General features: G+C 37.1%; 1 protein-coding gene across 1 annotated transcript; it reads right to left on the reverse strand.

Annotated features, from left to right (window-relative positions):
* Nucleotides 1-11,334: 11,334 nt before the first annotated feature.
* Nucleotides 11,335-14,876, reverse strand: TCF21 (transcription factor 21). Its single transcript, XM_003769463.3, has 2 exons — nucleotides 14,154-14,876; nucleotides 11,335-12,112 (listed from the first exon to the last, which is right to left on the reverse strand). The coding sequence occupies exons 1-2, from the start codon at nucleotides 14,601-14,603 to the stop codon at nucleotides 12,023-12,025; spliced, it is 540 nt and encodes a 179-aa protein (XP_003769511.1). The 5' UTR covers nucleotides 14,604-14,876; the 3' UTR covers nucleotides 11,335-12,022.
* Nucleotides 14,877-15,273: the final 397 nt, after the last annotated feature.

Below are 15,273 nucleotides of genomic sequence, written 5' to 3' on the forward strand. Positions count from 1 at the left end.
TCCCAGACCTCAACTTTATCCATCACATTCTCTTTCAGACTGTTTTAAAGCACCATAAATTGAGCTATTTGTCATTATCATTACCATTGAAATAGTTATTATCATTGTTATTAATACAGTCCTTTGTGCTACACACTGCACCAATTGAAAGAAAGAACTTCAAAATAGTTTCCAAAAATACTTATCTAACTATTCATTCTGATATTTTAGTCTTTTATATCTTTTATCTCTTTACCTTCCATCCCTTTCTCCCAAAGTTGTTTGTCTGTAGAAGGAAGGGAGGATGAAAGGAAAGAAGAAATGTCTAAAGTATTTTCCAGCTCTAAATTGATGTTAATTTTTTTTTTGTTTCCATTCTACTCCATAACATAGTCGTATATGTTAAGAAGAAACTAGGAATTTATCAAAATTTTCAGAAAATTCCTTGAATCCTCTATGGGAAAATGTATTTAAGTTAGTAAAACTAATAGCAAAGAAAGCATCAATAAGTGACATTTAAAGGAGATGATCAAAGTAATATCAAGATTTCCCCCCACCAATCATTTTATTTTTCTTTATCTATTTTTAACATTTATTTTTTTTAAATTGAAATTTCTAATTTTCTCCATTCCTCCTATCTCTTCCCCACCCATTGAGAAAAATATATAATATGATGTCAATTTTACATGTGAAGTCATGTAAAACATTTCCATATGCTGCCAAAAACAAAAACAAAAAAGAGAAGAGGTTTTGCTTCACTTTGAACACAGAGTAAGATATCTTTCTGCCTCTGTCTTTATCTCTCTCTCTCTCTCACTAATTAGTAAATTTAATCAAGAATCCATTGTTTCTAATTAATTTTTAATTTATGCTTTCATGGCCCTTTATTGATTGAAGTTGATGAAATTTTTATTTCATTATGGTCTGGAAGAAAGTGCATTTATTATTACTTCTTTTCTATGTTTCTTTGTAAGGTTTTTAATATCCTAATAAGTGATCACTTTTTGTGAAGGTGCCATGTATAGATGAGAAAAAGATATATCCCTTTCTATGTCCATTCAATTTTATCATATCTAACTTTTCTGAATTCATATTCATCCCCTTAACTTCTTTCTTATTTATTTATGGCTTGTTTATCAAGCCATAGGGAATGGCTTAAGGGAAAAGTTAAGTTCTCCAACTAATAATAGTTTTGCTACCTATTTCTTTCATTTAACTTTTCTTCTAAAAATTTGAATGCTATGCCATCAAGTGCATATGTTTAGTATTGATATTATTTCATTAAAGTTTCTTTGGTTTATTTCTTTTATTGGATCAAATTTTGCTTTTGCTTTGTTTGAGATCATGATTGCTACCCTTGTGTTTTTTTCTTCATTTCATTTTTTATTTTGTTTTTGCTAAAGAATAATAAATTCTACCCCAACACATTATTTTATTTTCATGTGTTTATTCTCTGTTTCAAGAGTGTTTGGATTCTGATTTCTAATCCATATTATTCCCTACTTCTGTTTTATGGGTAGACACACTAAATTTGAGATATCTATGGATCATCTATCAGTGAGTTGATGATGCAGCCCTGGAATTTGACATTTGTACATCATCTGAATAAGATTTTCAATGAACTCCCACGAGCTGTTGAGATCACTTAGAGAGAATATAAAGAAAGAAGAAAGGAGGGCTTAGGTAAGAGCTTTGGGAAGTAACCGTTCTTTGAAGGCAGGAAATATTGACAAGTGATACTAAGAAGGAATAATCAGACAGATAATAGAAAAGCCAGGAGTAGAGTAAGGAATACCAAAGGGAGGGAGTATATCTTTCATTAGTAGGAGGTGGTTAACAATGAAAAAATTGTAGAGAAGTCAAGGGGGATGAAAAGAGAAAAAACCATTGAGTTTAATTTTAAAAACATCATTCTGGAAAGAGTAATTTCAGAAGAGTGGGAGGACTGAAAGTCAGCTTCAGAGGAATTAATAAGCAGGTGTTAGAAAAAGAGCATAAATGTAGTTGACTCAAGAACTTTGACAATTGGGAGTGATAATTTGAAAAGATGGCAGAATTAAGTGAAGATTTTGACAACAGGAGAAACCTCAGCATGTCTGTAAACATTGAGGAAAGATCCAATAAATAGACTGAAAATGAGTAAAAATGATTGAAAGGACAAGTCCCTAGGAGACAGGAGGACTTGAGTTACTTTCTGGGAAGGCTGGTATAGTACTTGTCATCTTTGATAGCAATAAATGATAATTATGTTCATTCCCTAAGCATTTCTATTTTTATTGAATTCATAAATTAATGGCTATTGGTTAAGATCACCAACCTAGAGAATGTAAAGAGAGAAGACCAAGGACAGAGGCTTAAGAGACTTAATTTCTTAAGAGAAATTCAAACTTGAGGGGCCAAGAGGAACAGAATGAAATGGTAAAGGGAACCAAGAAGGAACAGTGTGAGAGAAGTATCAGAGAAAAGCAATGTGATATAAGGCAAGTGGAGAGAAGTATGGAGAACTGATCATTAGTGCCCCGAATGGCTGAAAGCTAAAAAAGGATGATGACTCAGATAGCATCCTTGAAAATCTAAGTATCTATAGCGTAGTGGGATTGGAAGGTAGACTGCAAGAGGTTGAGGATAAAATGGTGAGATAGTGGGAGCAAATGATTGTGGACTATGCAGGCTTAGCTAGAAAGGAAAGAATCGGATCACAGGATTTAGAGGTGAAAAAACCTTAGAAATAATTTAATCCAGAAACATTAAGGATGTTGCATAGTTTAAAGGGAGGGCAGGATCAAGGGAAAGGTTCTGATTTATTATTATGTGAGGCATGAACATATTTGTAATCAGTGGGAAAGGTAAAAAATAGAAGAGGAGAGAAAGAGGAGATTTGATGAATAAAGAATGACCAGAGAAAAGATGAAGGGGTGGGTTAAAGTTCCATATCAAGTTTTAGCATCTAGGCACCTGAAAAAGCAAAATGCCTGACTCAGATGAAGTATGAATCATTTCAGATTCCGAGTGTAAACTCACCTGAAATATTGGAGGAGGGGATGGTAATAAGAGAATCAGAGTTTGAGATTTGGATGCTTGGACCACTTATAAGTTATCTTATAGTTATGCTTTATTCTTCATTACACTGGGCTAAGACTCCAGAATGGAAATTTGTGAGTTCAGCCACATTCCCAGGGCCTCTTCACCACCAATTTATTTTTTCCCCAATAAGATCTCAGAATTACAGATATATAATTCTCTTTCTCTCATCTCTCTGTATTACACATAATACATATTTTATATACATAACTATATATAATATAGTTGCATATATACAAGTATATATAATATATAACAATATAGGTAAAATACAATAATATCCATAGATAACTTTTCTCTCTTTGTTTTCCATGACATTGCTTTCTTTTGATTCTTCTCAACTCACAGACTATACATTTTTAGTTTCTTTTGCGAAACCAGTATCTGAAAAGAGGATCTACACATGAATGGATTGGAATGAATCCCAAAGGGGAGGATAGCAACAGAGAAGAATAATAAATTCTGCCCCAACACATTATTTTATTTCCATGTGTTTGATATTAATAACTAGCATTTAAGGTGTGGAAGATGCTTTATAAGTGTTTTCTTGTTTTATTCTCACAAGAATCCTTCTTTATTTTACAAATTTTAAGGGACTTGCCTAAAGTCACAAACTAATAAATATTAGAGACCGAATTATTAGAGACTAAAGTTAAAGACTAAAATCTTAGATAATCTTGAGATCATCCAGTACAAACTCCTTATTTAACAATGAAGGAAATTATTCAGGTAGTACACATTAGAAGTAGGGTTAGAACCCAGGTCCTCTAGTTCTTAATATAGTAAAGTTTCATATAATATTGTGTTTAATGAGTAGACAAATTTATGGACAAGCATTTATTACTGATTTGCTATGTGCAAAACTTTTTCTTAAGTGCTGGGGATAGAATAGCCAAGAGTCTCTGCTCTTAGAATGTTAGAATTCTAATGAGAGAGACTGAAAACACGTAGAAGATATTTCAGATGCAGTTTTGATGGAAAGGTTCCATGATCCTTAGGATAGCAGATGGCAATCCATTTTCTTTAGTGTTATTTCCTCTGATAAAACCATACTGGTTTCTGCTGTTGAGCCATTTGATAATAACAAAGACTTTGGTGGTGAAAACTTTCTGTTCTTGGTTTTCAGTAGCTGTGGTTGCTAAGAAGATTAGAGACCTTAGCAACTGCAGATACAGGTTCTAGGTCATGTCTCCTTCTGAGTTGCTTTCTAGGATGATGGCTTCTGAGGCTTTACTGGAAGCACGATCTAGCCTAAGGATCATTGGCAATCACAAAATGCTAGTATTTATCTGCCTATCAATGATAGTAGGTTAGTGATTGTTGGTGGTGATGGCTTCTGGCTACCTATGTTGATGTCTTATCTCCCCCCTTTCCCATTATACTGAAAGCTTCTTGATGGCAAGGCTAGGTATGAGTTAAACTTTGTATGTTTCTCAGAGCCTGATAAAGTATTCCACACACAATAGTTTCTTAAATAAATATATTTTTGTATTTTGTTAGCATAGCTTTCAAAGTTCAAGGTGTAAGCTTGGACATTGCAATAGGATTGCTCCAAAACAAAATTATAACAGATTTAATAAAAAAAATTACTTCTTTGAAAAGTGTCTGTTCATATCCTTCAATTTACATTATTATATATTTAAAATGAATAGCAAGTTGTACATTATAGATTTGAAATTTCAAGTTCAATTTAAAAAATTATGCCATTATGGAAATCTTTTTTTATTTTATACAGTATAAATAAAATAAGTAGAAAATTTAAAAAGAAATTATTCAAATGAGTGGCAACATTGTATTTTAAATTTTATTCAGATAGCTTTCTTCTGTAAGTAGCAGAGGAAATCCTTCTCCAAGTTCATGAATTTCAATGGTTGACTCTGAAGGGGCAAGGGTTGAGGTGAAAGGAAGGTAGGCAAAGTACAAAAGGATGCAAATCACCCCAGCTGAAACTCTCCAGCAGAGGCAGGAAATAAGATGACAGATATAATAAAAGAGGTGAAAATTGTCAAATATTGATCAGAATGAGAGCACAAGTTTTAGAGCTGGAAGAGACCTCAGAAGCCATCTAGTTAAATCTTTTCAATTTTACAGGTGAGGAAACTGAGACTCACATTCAGATAAGGAAATTAAGTGGCCCACGGACTCACAGGTAGCAAGTGGTTGAATCAGAATTTAAATCCAGTGCAACTAATTCAAAATTCAGCATTTTTTTTATTTCCTTAAATCATCAGTGATAGAGGCAGACTGTTAGGCTTCTGTAAAACATAGAATTTTAATAGGCTCTTTGCTGGAAATAAAATTCTGAAAAGATTTCAAGACTGAGAATAGTATCTTCTATGTGTGTGATGTTGGTTCATTCATTAGAATTTATACTTAAGACTACTATGTGAATTTAATTTTCATTAGGGAATAATTGTATGGATCCTCAAATAACAAGCTCCTATTAACTATGAATGTTTAAATGTAACATAGAATGGTAATGATGGACCTCCTTACCCAACATCATACAGCTGGTGTCTTTTGGACTTAAACCTAGGGCTCTATTCATTATGGCCCCTTGCCTTTAGATATAGTCTTTAATAATTACAAAAATGTTTATTCCAGAAAAGAACCAGATCTTTACAAGCATTGTGTTATTGCTTTCATTGGCTAGGTCTGGTTTTACCAGTGAATAGGGCAATATGTTGAGAGACATCAGTTCCTTTAGGTGTCTAGGGGTATCATTTTAAAGACTTGGAATCAGCAAATTATTAAATAAACTAAGGAATGCCCAGAGAGGGTTAAATCTATGTGTTAAGTGTTACAATTTATTTATTTATCATAAGAATGAATTTTAAATGTTAAAATCAATTTACTTAAAACATTTCATTTTTACAATAAAATTTTCATTAGTGATTTATAATAGTTCCTTATAAGTGGATGATTCAAGGATAAGGAAATCACTAATTTAAGGCATCTGATTATGGACTTTCTTCCCATGTAAAGAGAGAAAAGATAGTTTGCAAGCGGGAAGAAAAAAATCAGGTAGGTAGGTAGGTTGGGGGGAAAATTTAAAAACCCATCCTCCTCAATTTATTGCCTTCAGTCTCACTTATATTGTAGGTGTTCTCTTCTACTTGGAATTTGCAATATTGAAGCTCAAGATTGTCCTAACAATAATCCCAATGTTAATTGCCTTTATTTTCTCCAACCTTTATAGACTCAAACTTAATGATTTATTCTCCCTTGACCAAAAAAAGGTTTCTTCTGTTTCCCAATCTTCCTTCAGTCTTGACACAGGCCTCTCATGTCTAGGGCACTCCTCCCACTTGAAAAAGGAAGAGTTATATAGCTGCTGTTATCTGTCCCCATAGGATGCTAAGACTTGCTAGCTTCATGTAAATAAGCTTGAAGAGAAAGGTTTAAAAGAAAGAAAGGAATGACTTGCATTTTTACCCAGCAGTATTTCCAGTTGATAAAAGAGAACAAATTAGGGATAGGGAGCAAAGGAAGTATTTGAAAAGGAGAATTTAAAAATGGAGAATGGATTTTAGAGACCTTGGCTTTATTTGACTTTGTCTCTTCTCATCCTTCCCCCAGGGTTTTGAGTGGTCACTAATTGGAGAACCTTCACCCTCATGTTCTTATCAGTATCAACAGAGTTCTCAGGCTCTCTAACATCATGGGCATTTCAAAGGATGACTGTGTGGAATGAGACAGAGACTTTAAGAATACAGTTAAAGAGACTTTAAGAAGAAATTCAGATAGATCGGTAAAATATTTCATTTTGGGAAAATAATAGCTGACTTCTTTTTCTATCTCATACCACCGTCAAACTCCCCAGTACAGTAAAGCTCAGCTACAAAAGAACAGAGGTCCTTCGTACCTCTGGGTTCTCACTCTGGTTTCAGTATTCCCCACCTCACGGCAACTGGGACGCTGAAAAGTTCTCCTTGGATAGATACCCTTGGATTGGACCTCCCAAGAACGGAATCATATTACCCAGTAGCAATAGCAAACAAATGCAAGTAAACTAGCACTAAATGTGGCCGACTTCATAGCTTTAGTTTGGTGTGCAAAAGGTATCAGACATAGGGAATGTGGACCTTGGAGACCAATTCCCATTTATAGCACAAGTTTATTTGACTCAATGAAAGGAGTTACGGTGTCTCCTGACCCACAAGTGTGTCGCCAGCAAGTAGGACTGATAATATACTCTCCTGACTCTCTCATATGTTTCTGTTCCTCCATGTACTGCTTCATATGTCTCCTGGTCTATATCAATAAGGTATTGAAACATTGCCTCCAAGCAAGTGAATTTAACTTCATTTTTTAACTGACCATGTAATATTAAGAATGATCTTCCCTATTCCTCTTTTTTACTTCCTCCTTTAGTTATAATTAGAAAATCATGCAATTGAACTACAATGTGAGCTAAATTTATAAAAGACACCATCGAGTAGTTGTGTACCTACAAGAGGAATGAGATGGGCTATATAGCTAGAATGAAAGAATAGATGGAGGGCAAGTGTTAATCTAGAGTGCTAGAGATACTAAAAAACAAGAGAAAGTCCTCCAACCCTCAGAGAAGATTCTTCTAAGCAATATTTAAGGAAAGACATGATTCTTCAAGATTGGAAGGCATGAATGGTTTGCATTTGGCACTGAATGAGATTGAAGATCCTTCCAAGTAGTGGATTTCTGGGTCGATTGAAGAAAAGTCCAACTTGCTTAGTTCTAGATTGTCAATGAGTTGTTTGCATGGTGCAGTGACAAGAATTTTTTTCTTAGAGATTAAAAATCAGTGTTGGCATGTGGGCTCAGACATCAACTAGTTTTGTGGAATTATTAAACCTGTTAGCCTACATTATAGGGTTGCAGAGAGGAAGCATGTTGTAAATCTTAAAGCACAAAACCTATTATTTATGTTAATATTAAGAATGATATTTTAGCTATCTTTTTTGGAAAACACCTGAAGAGGTTTCTCTCCTTTTTTCTCCTTTTCTGTTCCCCGAGAAACACCATCTTAGCAGTCTTCTGTCCAAATTTCTCTACAGATCATTAACTACAAGAGGAAAGGGAGAACTGTGCTTATATTTTTCCATTCTGTTTAGTTTGGTAATGAGTGAGTTGTTTGATAAATAATGGGAAAACCTTTGATAAGTACATAGATATTTGCTGGTAAAAGTCAGATTGGAAGTGTGGGAGAGAATTATCAAAACAACACAATTATAGCTCAGTTTAGTATGTGGGATAGGACTTTATAAAATCGGGTAAAATATTTTTTTGCAACACTTTCTCTTTACAGATACTGTTGGAGTTGTTTTGTCTCCTTTTCATTTTTTAGAAGACCTTTAAATTTCTTTCTTGTGTCTAGTTGGCACTTCTCTTGGAACTAGCAATTCTTTCTGATGGTTGGTGTTGATGATTCCTTTTCAAGTAAGCCTCCAATTTCTTCAAGCCAGGCAATGAAATGATCTCAGCCTTGAGTAAGACCTCTGGATCAGAAGGATACAAAAACTTTTAAAATAAAGAAACCAAGTCTGGTCTTAGGTTATTAGAAGGAAATGAGGATTTTTTTTTGGGGGGGGGAAGACTGAAGGAACCAAAGAAAGCAAGAATAGATAAAATAAATGAAAAGGAGATGAGTGGGGGGGAAGAAATAGTGGGGGAGAAGTAGCTAGAGCACCACTGAGAATAATGGAAGGTTCATTTAAGGGAGCAGGGTCATAGGTGGCCCACATTCAAACTGTATGCCTTGGTAGGATCCTTGAAAAAATACAGTTGAAATCCACAGAAATCAAAATTGGCACTTTGCCCATTTTCTTTAATGCTAAGAGAGTCTTTTAGTTACTCTCTATTTCTAATGATCATGGACTGGCCAGAAAATTCCTTAATTTTCTTTCCATCTCAATGTTGAGAAATTATCCCTGCATATGTTTTGAAACTAAAAAGCTTTAAAAAATTTCTTTCCATCTAGAAAAATAATAGATAACACTAATATAGTGCTTCAGGTGCTTCATGTGAGGTCAGTCGCTTCTCTTTACAACCTTGTAAAATATGTCGTGACATCATCCTCATTTCATAAACGAAGATACTGAGTCTCCTAAAAATTAGTGATTTACCCAGGACTGCATAGTAGATAATGATGGAGGCCGGATGCAAATTCAGGTTTGGTTTATTCTTATCTTATTTATTACAAAACTCAGTCTCTTCTGAAAACTTTGCGGATTTTGAGGGGAAGCCCAAGACTGAAATAAAATAAAGATTCTGACCTTAGCTTCAGATAAGTTGGGCTCGAGTTCTAATTTACACCATTCATTGGTGACACCCGGACAAGGGATGTTGTAAAGAGCATTGTCTTCTAATGTAGTTCGGAAAACTATTTAAGGTGATTTGAGAGTATCTGATACGTAAATGACTTGATCAAAGATAGAGGAAATTTCCCGACGTCTGCATCAACTCCTATTTGGGATAAAGCCGCTTTCTCCAGGAGATTTCAAAAACTTACTTTTTTTTTTTCAGTGACTGACCAAAAAAAAAAAAACAAAAAAAATCTCAAATCTTGCAATTCCCCTCCTTCAGAAGAGTGGCCTTAGGTCTGAACGCTGGGAGCATCTCTACTTGCTCCCTCTTCCCCGAATTTGTTTTTACAGACAGGATGCGTGGGTGTGGGGGTCACTGTGCTCTAGTGATTAGTATTATCAGTAGAATACTTTTACGTTACTGATATAGTAAAAAGGGAGGGGGGCGCTTTTTTCTTGTCCCTTTTGAAAGTCGACTAGGTTTGCAGCTCTGGGCTTACCTTCTGTCTGACGGTTCTAGTTGACTGACAATGTCTTGTCCAGTCACAGATAGGTTGTTACGTGATTTGTAAGGTCATTTTCTAGGTTGACGCTTAAGTGAGATCAGAGAATTAAGACACCAGAAGAACAAACAAATCGCGCACTAATTTATCACCCACTTGCTAAGCAGAAGTGTTTCATAGTTGTAGCTGATGCACCTGCGAGAAATAGGCAGCTGGAGCAGGTGAAATGTGCGCTGGAGGAGAAGGAGGAAAAGAGTAAGATCTTTTTGGAGGGAAAACAAAAGAAAACAAACCTTTAAAGCTGGTAAGAAAAAAGGAGCAAAACGCATCTGGAGGCGAGGAACATCCTAAAATAATCTCTCCTACTTCTTTCCCATTTACGCCCCAGATTAAATTGCAATTTGTTGGAGCTGTAATCAACCTTGGAAGCAATATATACTAGTGCAGAATTCTTCCTACATAGTACGCATTCTCTGTTCGTTTCACATTGGCCAAGTTGGGGACCCCTGAACTCAGACCGACAGAAATATCACAGAGCTTCTCTTCTGTTTCTGCAAAGAGTTGAGGGTAAGGAGGATGGAGAGGAATGGGGTTGGGTTAAATCTCTCAACTCAGGTACCCGCCCCCGTTTTATCCCCTCCTCCCATCGAAAAGAGCAAGTGAAGCGGAAATTTAAAGCCCCTCTGCTAGCAATAACAGCATAAATAACCAAAGACATCTTGTAAACAGTGCGGTCATAACCCTGAAAAATTAAACAGCCCCGGTGGGATCTGGTGCATCAGCCGCCTCTGGTCTCCAATAGGGCAGTAGAGGGAGCCCAGACCCATGCTCCTTGGACTCCTTTCTCTGTTTATCTCACTTTAATCTCCCACAGACTAGCTGATCAATAGACTAGAAGATGTTTAACTAAAAGATGTTTAAATTAAAACCCAAGTTGGCGGGAAGTTCTTGGGGAAAATGGGGAACTCTCTTTACAACCCTCAACCACAATGTGTCCATACAAGTTCAATAATCATAGAAATACTGGCAGTTGAACTGAAGAAAAGGAGTGGTGGAATAGAGAGGCACTCTTAATGGAAAGAAATCAAAACTTTTTGGATTTTCAAGTTCTTGGTTCCTTTCTATTCTTTTTCTGGAATACAAATAGAAGTTGGTAAATTTCTTGTGCACCCTTGAAAACTGATACAAGCTGAAATTCACAGGCATGCCAAATTGATTGATAACATTGCAAAACCTTGAAAAAGTCATCTCTTCTCTCCCTGCTCCATCCCAGTTGCCCTCTGGGTTCCCTAAGGCATTTTATCTGGAGCATCATTATCCATCTGATTCCACTCAAATTAGCTTCATTCTCCCTATTTACTGTTATTGCAGAGTCTCTGTAGAAGTTTTCCTTTTGGGTATTTTGCTCTCTTAAAAAAACAGACCAGATAGTCGTTATTATTATTATTATTTGCAATCACAGAATCCCAACTAAAACAATGATAATAAAATATGGCCTACAACTTCATAGCAAAAGATACCTATCTCACCAACCTGTATTAAACAATTCTCACTCAAGTGAACTCAGAAGTTTGGTTTGGATTTCAGAACTAACAAACTCAACTACTTCATCTAAAAATTATACTTCTTCCCCCAAATCCATAAAGCCCTTAGTCTTCCATTCCTCTCCCTTTATCTTATGAAAGAAATAAATACAACAGTATCAAGTTCTTCTTTTTAAATATAAAGAAAGATTTATTCACAGAAGTAGCAAAATCATTCTGAAGAAAAAATATATCTTTTAAAGTGAATTACTTTATAGATGTGACTATCAAAGTCAGCTATTCTATCATCTACATTCTCACAACATATTGTACAAAAGATACACATGACAGGTTTCATTATATATTTATATATTCATATTTATATATTGCACTTGAACCAGCAAGGCTTGGAGAGTCACTCATTCATTGTACATGTTTATAAAGTTAAATAGATGGGAAAATTTAAATGTACATTTGGTCTCCTCTTTGGTCTGGAAATGAATCTCCTCGTCGCTATAAAGTGTTCCTTAGGAGAAGGGATGGGTAGTGGGGGGAAGGGGAAAGAAGAGGGGAGGGGAAAGGAGAGCATGGAGGGCTTTCCTGCCCCCAGATCCCTCCAGTAGAAAGTCTTTCCAGGGTTGCATCTCCTTGGTCAGGATGCTGTTGTTCCACACAAGCGGGTTGCGTTGACCACTTCTTTCAGGTCACTCTCTGGTTTTCCAGCCACCATAAAGGGCCAAGTCTGCAGTTAGGGAAAAGATGGAGGTTGCAGGAGGGCAGATAGTAGTGGAATATTTGGGGTGGTGGTGAATAGGAGTAGGGATGGAGTTGAAAAAAAGGGAGTTAAGGAGGGTCACTCCTATTTATGGGTACAAATTTGAGGTGTAAGTTAAAGTATCCCTCAGTAACGTTATTCTCTCTCTCTCTCTCTCTCTCTCTCTCTCTCTCTCTCTCTCTCTCTCTCTCTCTCTCTCTTTCTCTCTCTCTCTCTCTCTGTGAGTGTGTCTCCACCCCTCCAAAAATAATTGAAAGAAAATGAAATGAAAATGAAAGAGAGAAGTTGAAAAGGAAAGAAGGATAGAAATTAGCAAACTCTGGAAAATGATTAGGCTTATTTTTGAATAAATATGTTTTCTTTACATCACTCTCACAAAATACTAGTTCCTTTCCTTTCTTGCTTTTCCCCTCTACATATTCTCATTTGCCGAACTTTAGCTATCTTGTTATGTCAACTGTTCATTCTTAGTAAGTTCACTCCTGTTTTATGTATCCCTTAGACAGATTTGTAATAGATTTGCCAATGATTGGTTTTATGAGCTCCTAAATGAGAACAATAACAACTATGATGATAAATAAGGGGAAAATTCCCGTATGAAGTAGGAAAAGCCGCTTTCTCCTCTTTCCTCCTTCTTCTGATTTATAATCAAAACTCACTTGAGAATATCAAAAGAAGACTTCAGCTGTAGCTGCTGTGCCAATGCTCTCATTTTATTGAGTTTTCTAGGTTTTTTAATTTAAAAAATAAACTTTTATTTTTTTAAAAAAATGAACTTTTAATTGAAAGAGTTGCAGACAAGTAAAATTCTTTCCCTCACTCCAACCAAGCTCAAGGCTCGAGTCCTGGTGCTGTGGTGCTATCTATGCCTCCTGGAGAAGAATCCTTTCTTAATGAATGCAGAACTGATAAGAAGCCGATTTTCGAAGAAAAATCTCGCATTCTTATCATAGAAAAACAGAGGAGATAGTCAGTTGTTTATTCTCCTTTAAGACTAAAAGTTTTAAAATAAGCAAATTGATTACAAAATAACAAAATCTGAAGACTTTCCCCAAACTGCAGAACTCAAGTGGAGGAACACAGAGTTTAGCCAAACATTTATTTTTTAAGCAATAATTTATTTTTAATCTTGACAGAAGCCAAGAGGATCTTAAATTTTCAATGAGAATCACCATTGTGACTGAGCTGCACTGGTGAGAGCTGTTGGAATTTTGAAATAGGAATATAATGATAAGACATCTGTTTTTGGCCGCTGAAGAATGTGTGGTCCCAGATACCTGGCTTGCTAGTATGCAGAAACTTCAGATTACTCACACTTGGTTAAAACATATGCTATTCAATTTTCATTTTTAAGAACCAAATATCAGGAAACAAGGTTTAGGAAATCTCAATACTAGACATATTTCTTAAAAGAATCATTTTTGGAAGCAAATACACAAAGGCAAATAGAAACCTTAATTTATAGTGGATTTAGCTAGGGAAAGGAGAGAGAGAGAGAGATGGATAGGAGCGAATTCTCTCAAGTTTTGTGGGGGAAAAACCTCCCCTGGGTGTTTGACCTCTCCCTAAGCTTCTTGCCAATCTTCCCCCGTGTCTAATGCTAACCCCTCTGCTCCTGGCCCGCACTAAAGCCGAAGCTCCCTCCCCTTCGCTAGATTAATAGACTTGCAAACCCCTAATTGGACTGCCACGTTAAACGACGGTATAAATCAAGTAGGCTATGTGGGTTGGGAGGGGAGTGAGGAGGCCCTGTGAGGTTGCATGAAGGCTAAAGGAGAGAAGATGGAACATTAGGCCAGTGTTTCAGGAAAGGTCCCCGACTGAGGAAGTGTCTGGATGATTGTCCCACTTGGTGGTGTGTAAGTGATCACAGGTACACTCTTATATACACCGGGTGTGCCCACGCATCTGTGTGAGCAGGGGGCGAGGGTGGGGATGGTGGGGAAGAGAGGGAGAGGGGATTGGGTTGGCCAGAAGGCTGTTGGAGAAACTTAGAGCAGTAACTTACCAGATTGACAGGATGGATGTAACCATTTTCGTACTTGTCATTGGCCAGGATCTGTCTCAGGTGAGCAATATAACTGGACGCCAATCTTAGAGTGTCCAGTTTGGAGAGCTTGGTGTCCGGAGGGACCCAGGGCAAGGTCGTCTTGAGCCTGGAGAAAGCCTTGCTAAGGACCCGCATCCTGGCCCGCTCCCTGGCATTGGCTGCATTTCGTTGAACTTGTTTCCCCTCCTGGCTGACTCCATTTAGAGGGTTCTTCTTGGTGGGTGCTTTTCTCCTCTTGCCAGAGTTACCCCTGCCTTTTTGGGGAGACCCATGTTCGCAATTAGAACTCTCTTCATTGCTTTCATTTGAAGTCCCAAATTCCTTGTTAGAATCCATTTTCAGGCTGTCGCATTCCAACATTTCCACCTCCTGAAGATCTTCCACATCACTAAGGGAGCCAGTGGACATGATTTGAGGGAGAAGGGACAGAGAAAGAACAGGGGAGAGGGAAAGGAGGAAAAGGAGAGAGAGAGAAACAGAGAGAGACACACAGTAAGAGACAGAGAGAGACCTTTTCAAAGTTCAGAGCAAAAATTGCAGGCTAAAGAGGGGTTTGGGGTGCTATTGGGGGTCCCACCCCCTTCCCCTTCTTAGTGCTGTTGAAAGGGGGCTTATGAGTGTTCTTGTGGTGAAGAGGCCAAGACTCTTCCCCACCCCCTGTACACGATGACCCGTAGTGGAGTGAGTGAGAGAGAGAGAGAGAGAGAGAGAGCTAGCTGAGGAATTTGGTGGACACTAGTAATTTATCTGGGGAATAGAGAGGCGGATCCTAGCAGCCCAGGGGAGGGGCCCAGCTTCAACCACAACCACACTCACAAACCTAGTCCACAACAGGAGGGGATCACACAAACGCACAAAGGCCACTCATTCCCAACTTGTCATTTAAATCATTCCTACTGAAACAGGCTGCAGTCATTCCTAGACACTTCCTTGCCTCTTCCCCTTCCAGTGGTTATCACCCAGCGGCTCATTTGGGAGTCTCTTTTCCTTCCAGACTCCTTAGGATTCATTGAGCACAGATAGATTTAAGATTGAAAAGGACCTCAGGAGTCTTATGGGCAGCTTTTGGGAAAGGGAA

The sequence above is a fragment of the Sarcophilus harrisii genome, chromosome 4 (genome assembly GCF_902635505.1).
Source record: "Sarcophilus harrisii chromosome 4, mSarHar1.11, whole genome shotgun sequence".
Taxonomy (NCBI): domain Eukaryota; kingdom Metazoa; phylum Chordata; class Mammalia; order Dasyuromorphia; family Dasyuridae; genus Sarcophilus; species Sarcophilus harrisii.

Bases quoted from the DNA above. Each gene is read 5' to 3' on its own strand.
- TCF21 (XM_003769463.3), bottom strand. From the start codon at position 14,603: ATGTCCACTGGCTCCCTTAGTGATGTGGAAGATCTTCAGGAGGTGGAA. The intron at 12,113-14,153 runs GTAAGTTACTGC...CCCTAACTGCAG, and splicing joins ACATCCATCCTGTCAATCTG to ACTTGGCCCTTTATGGTGGC.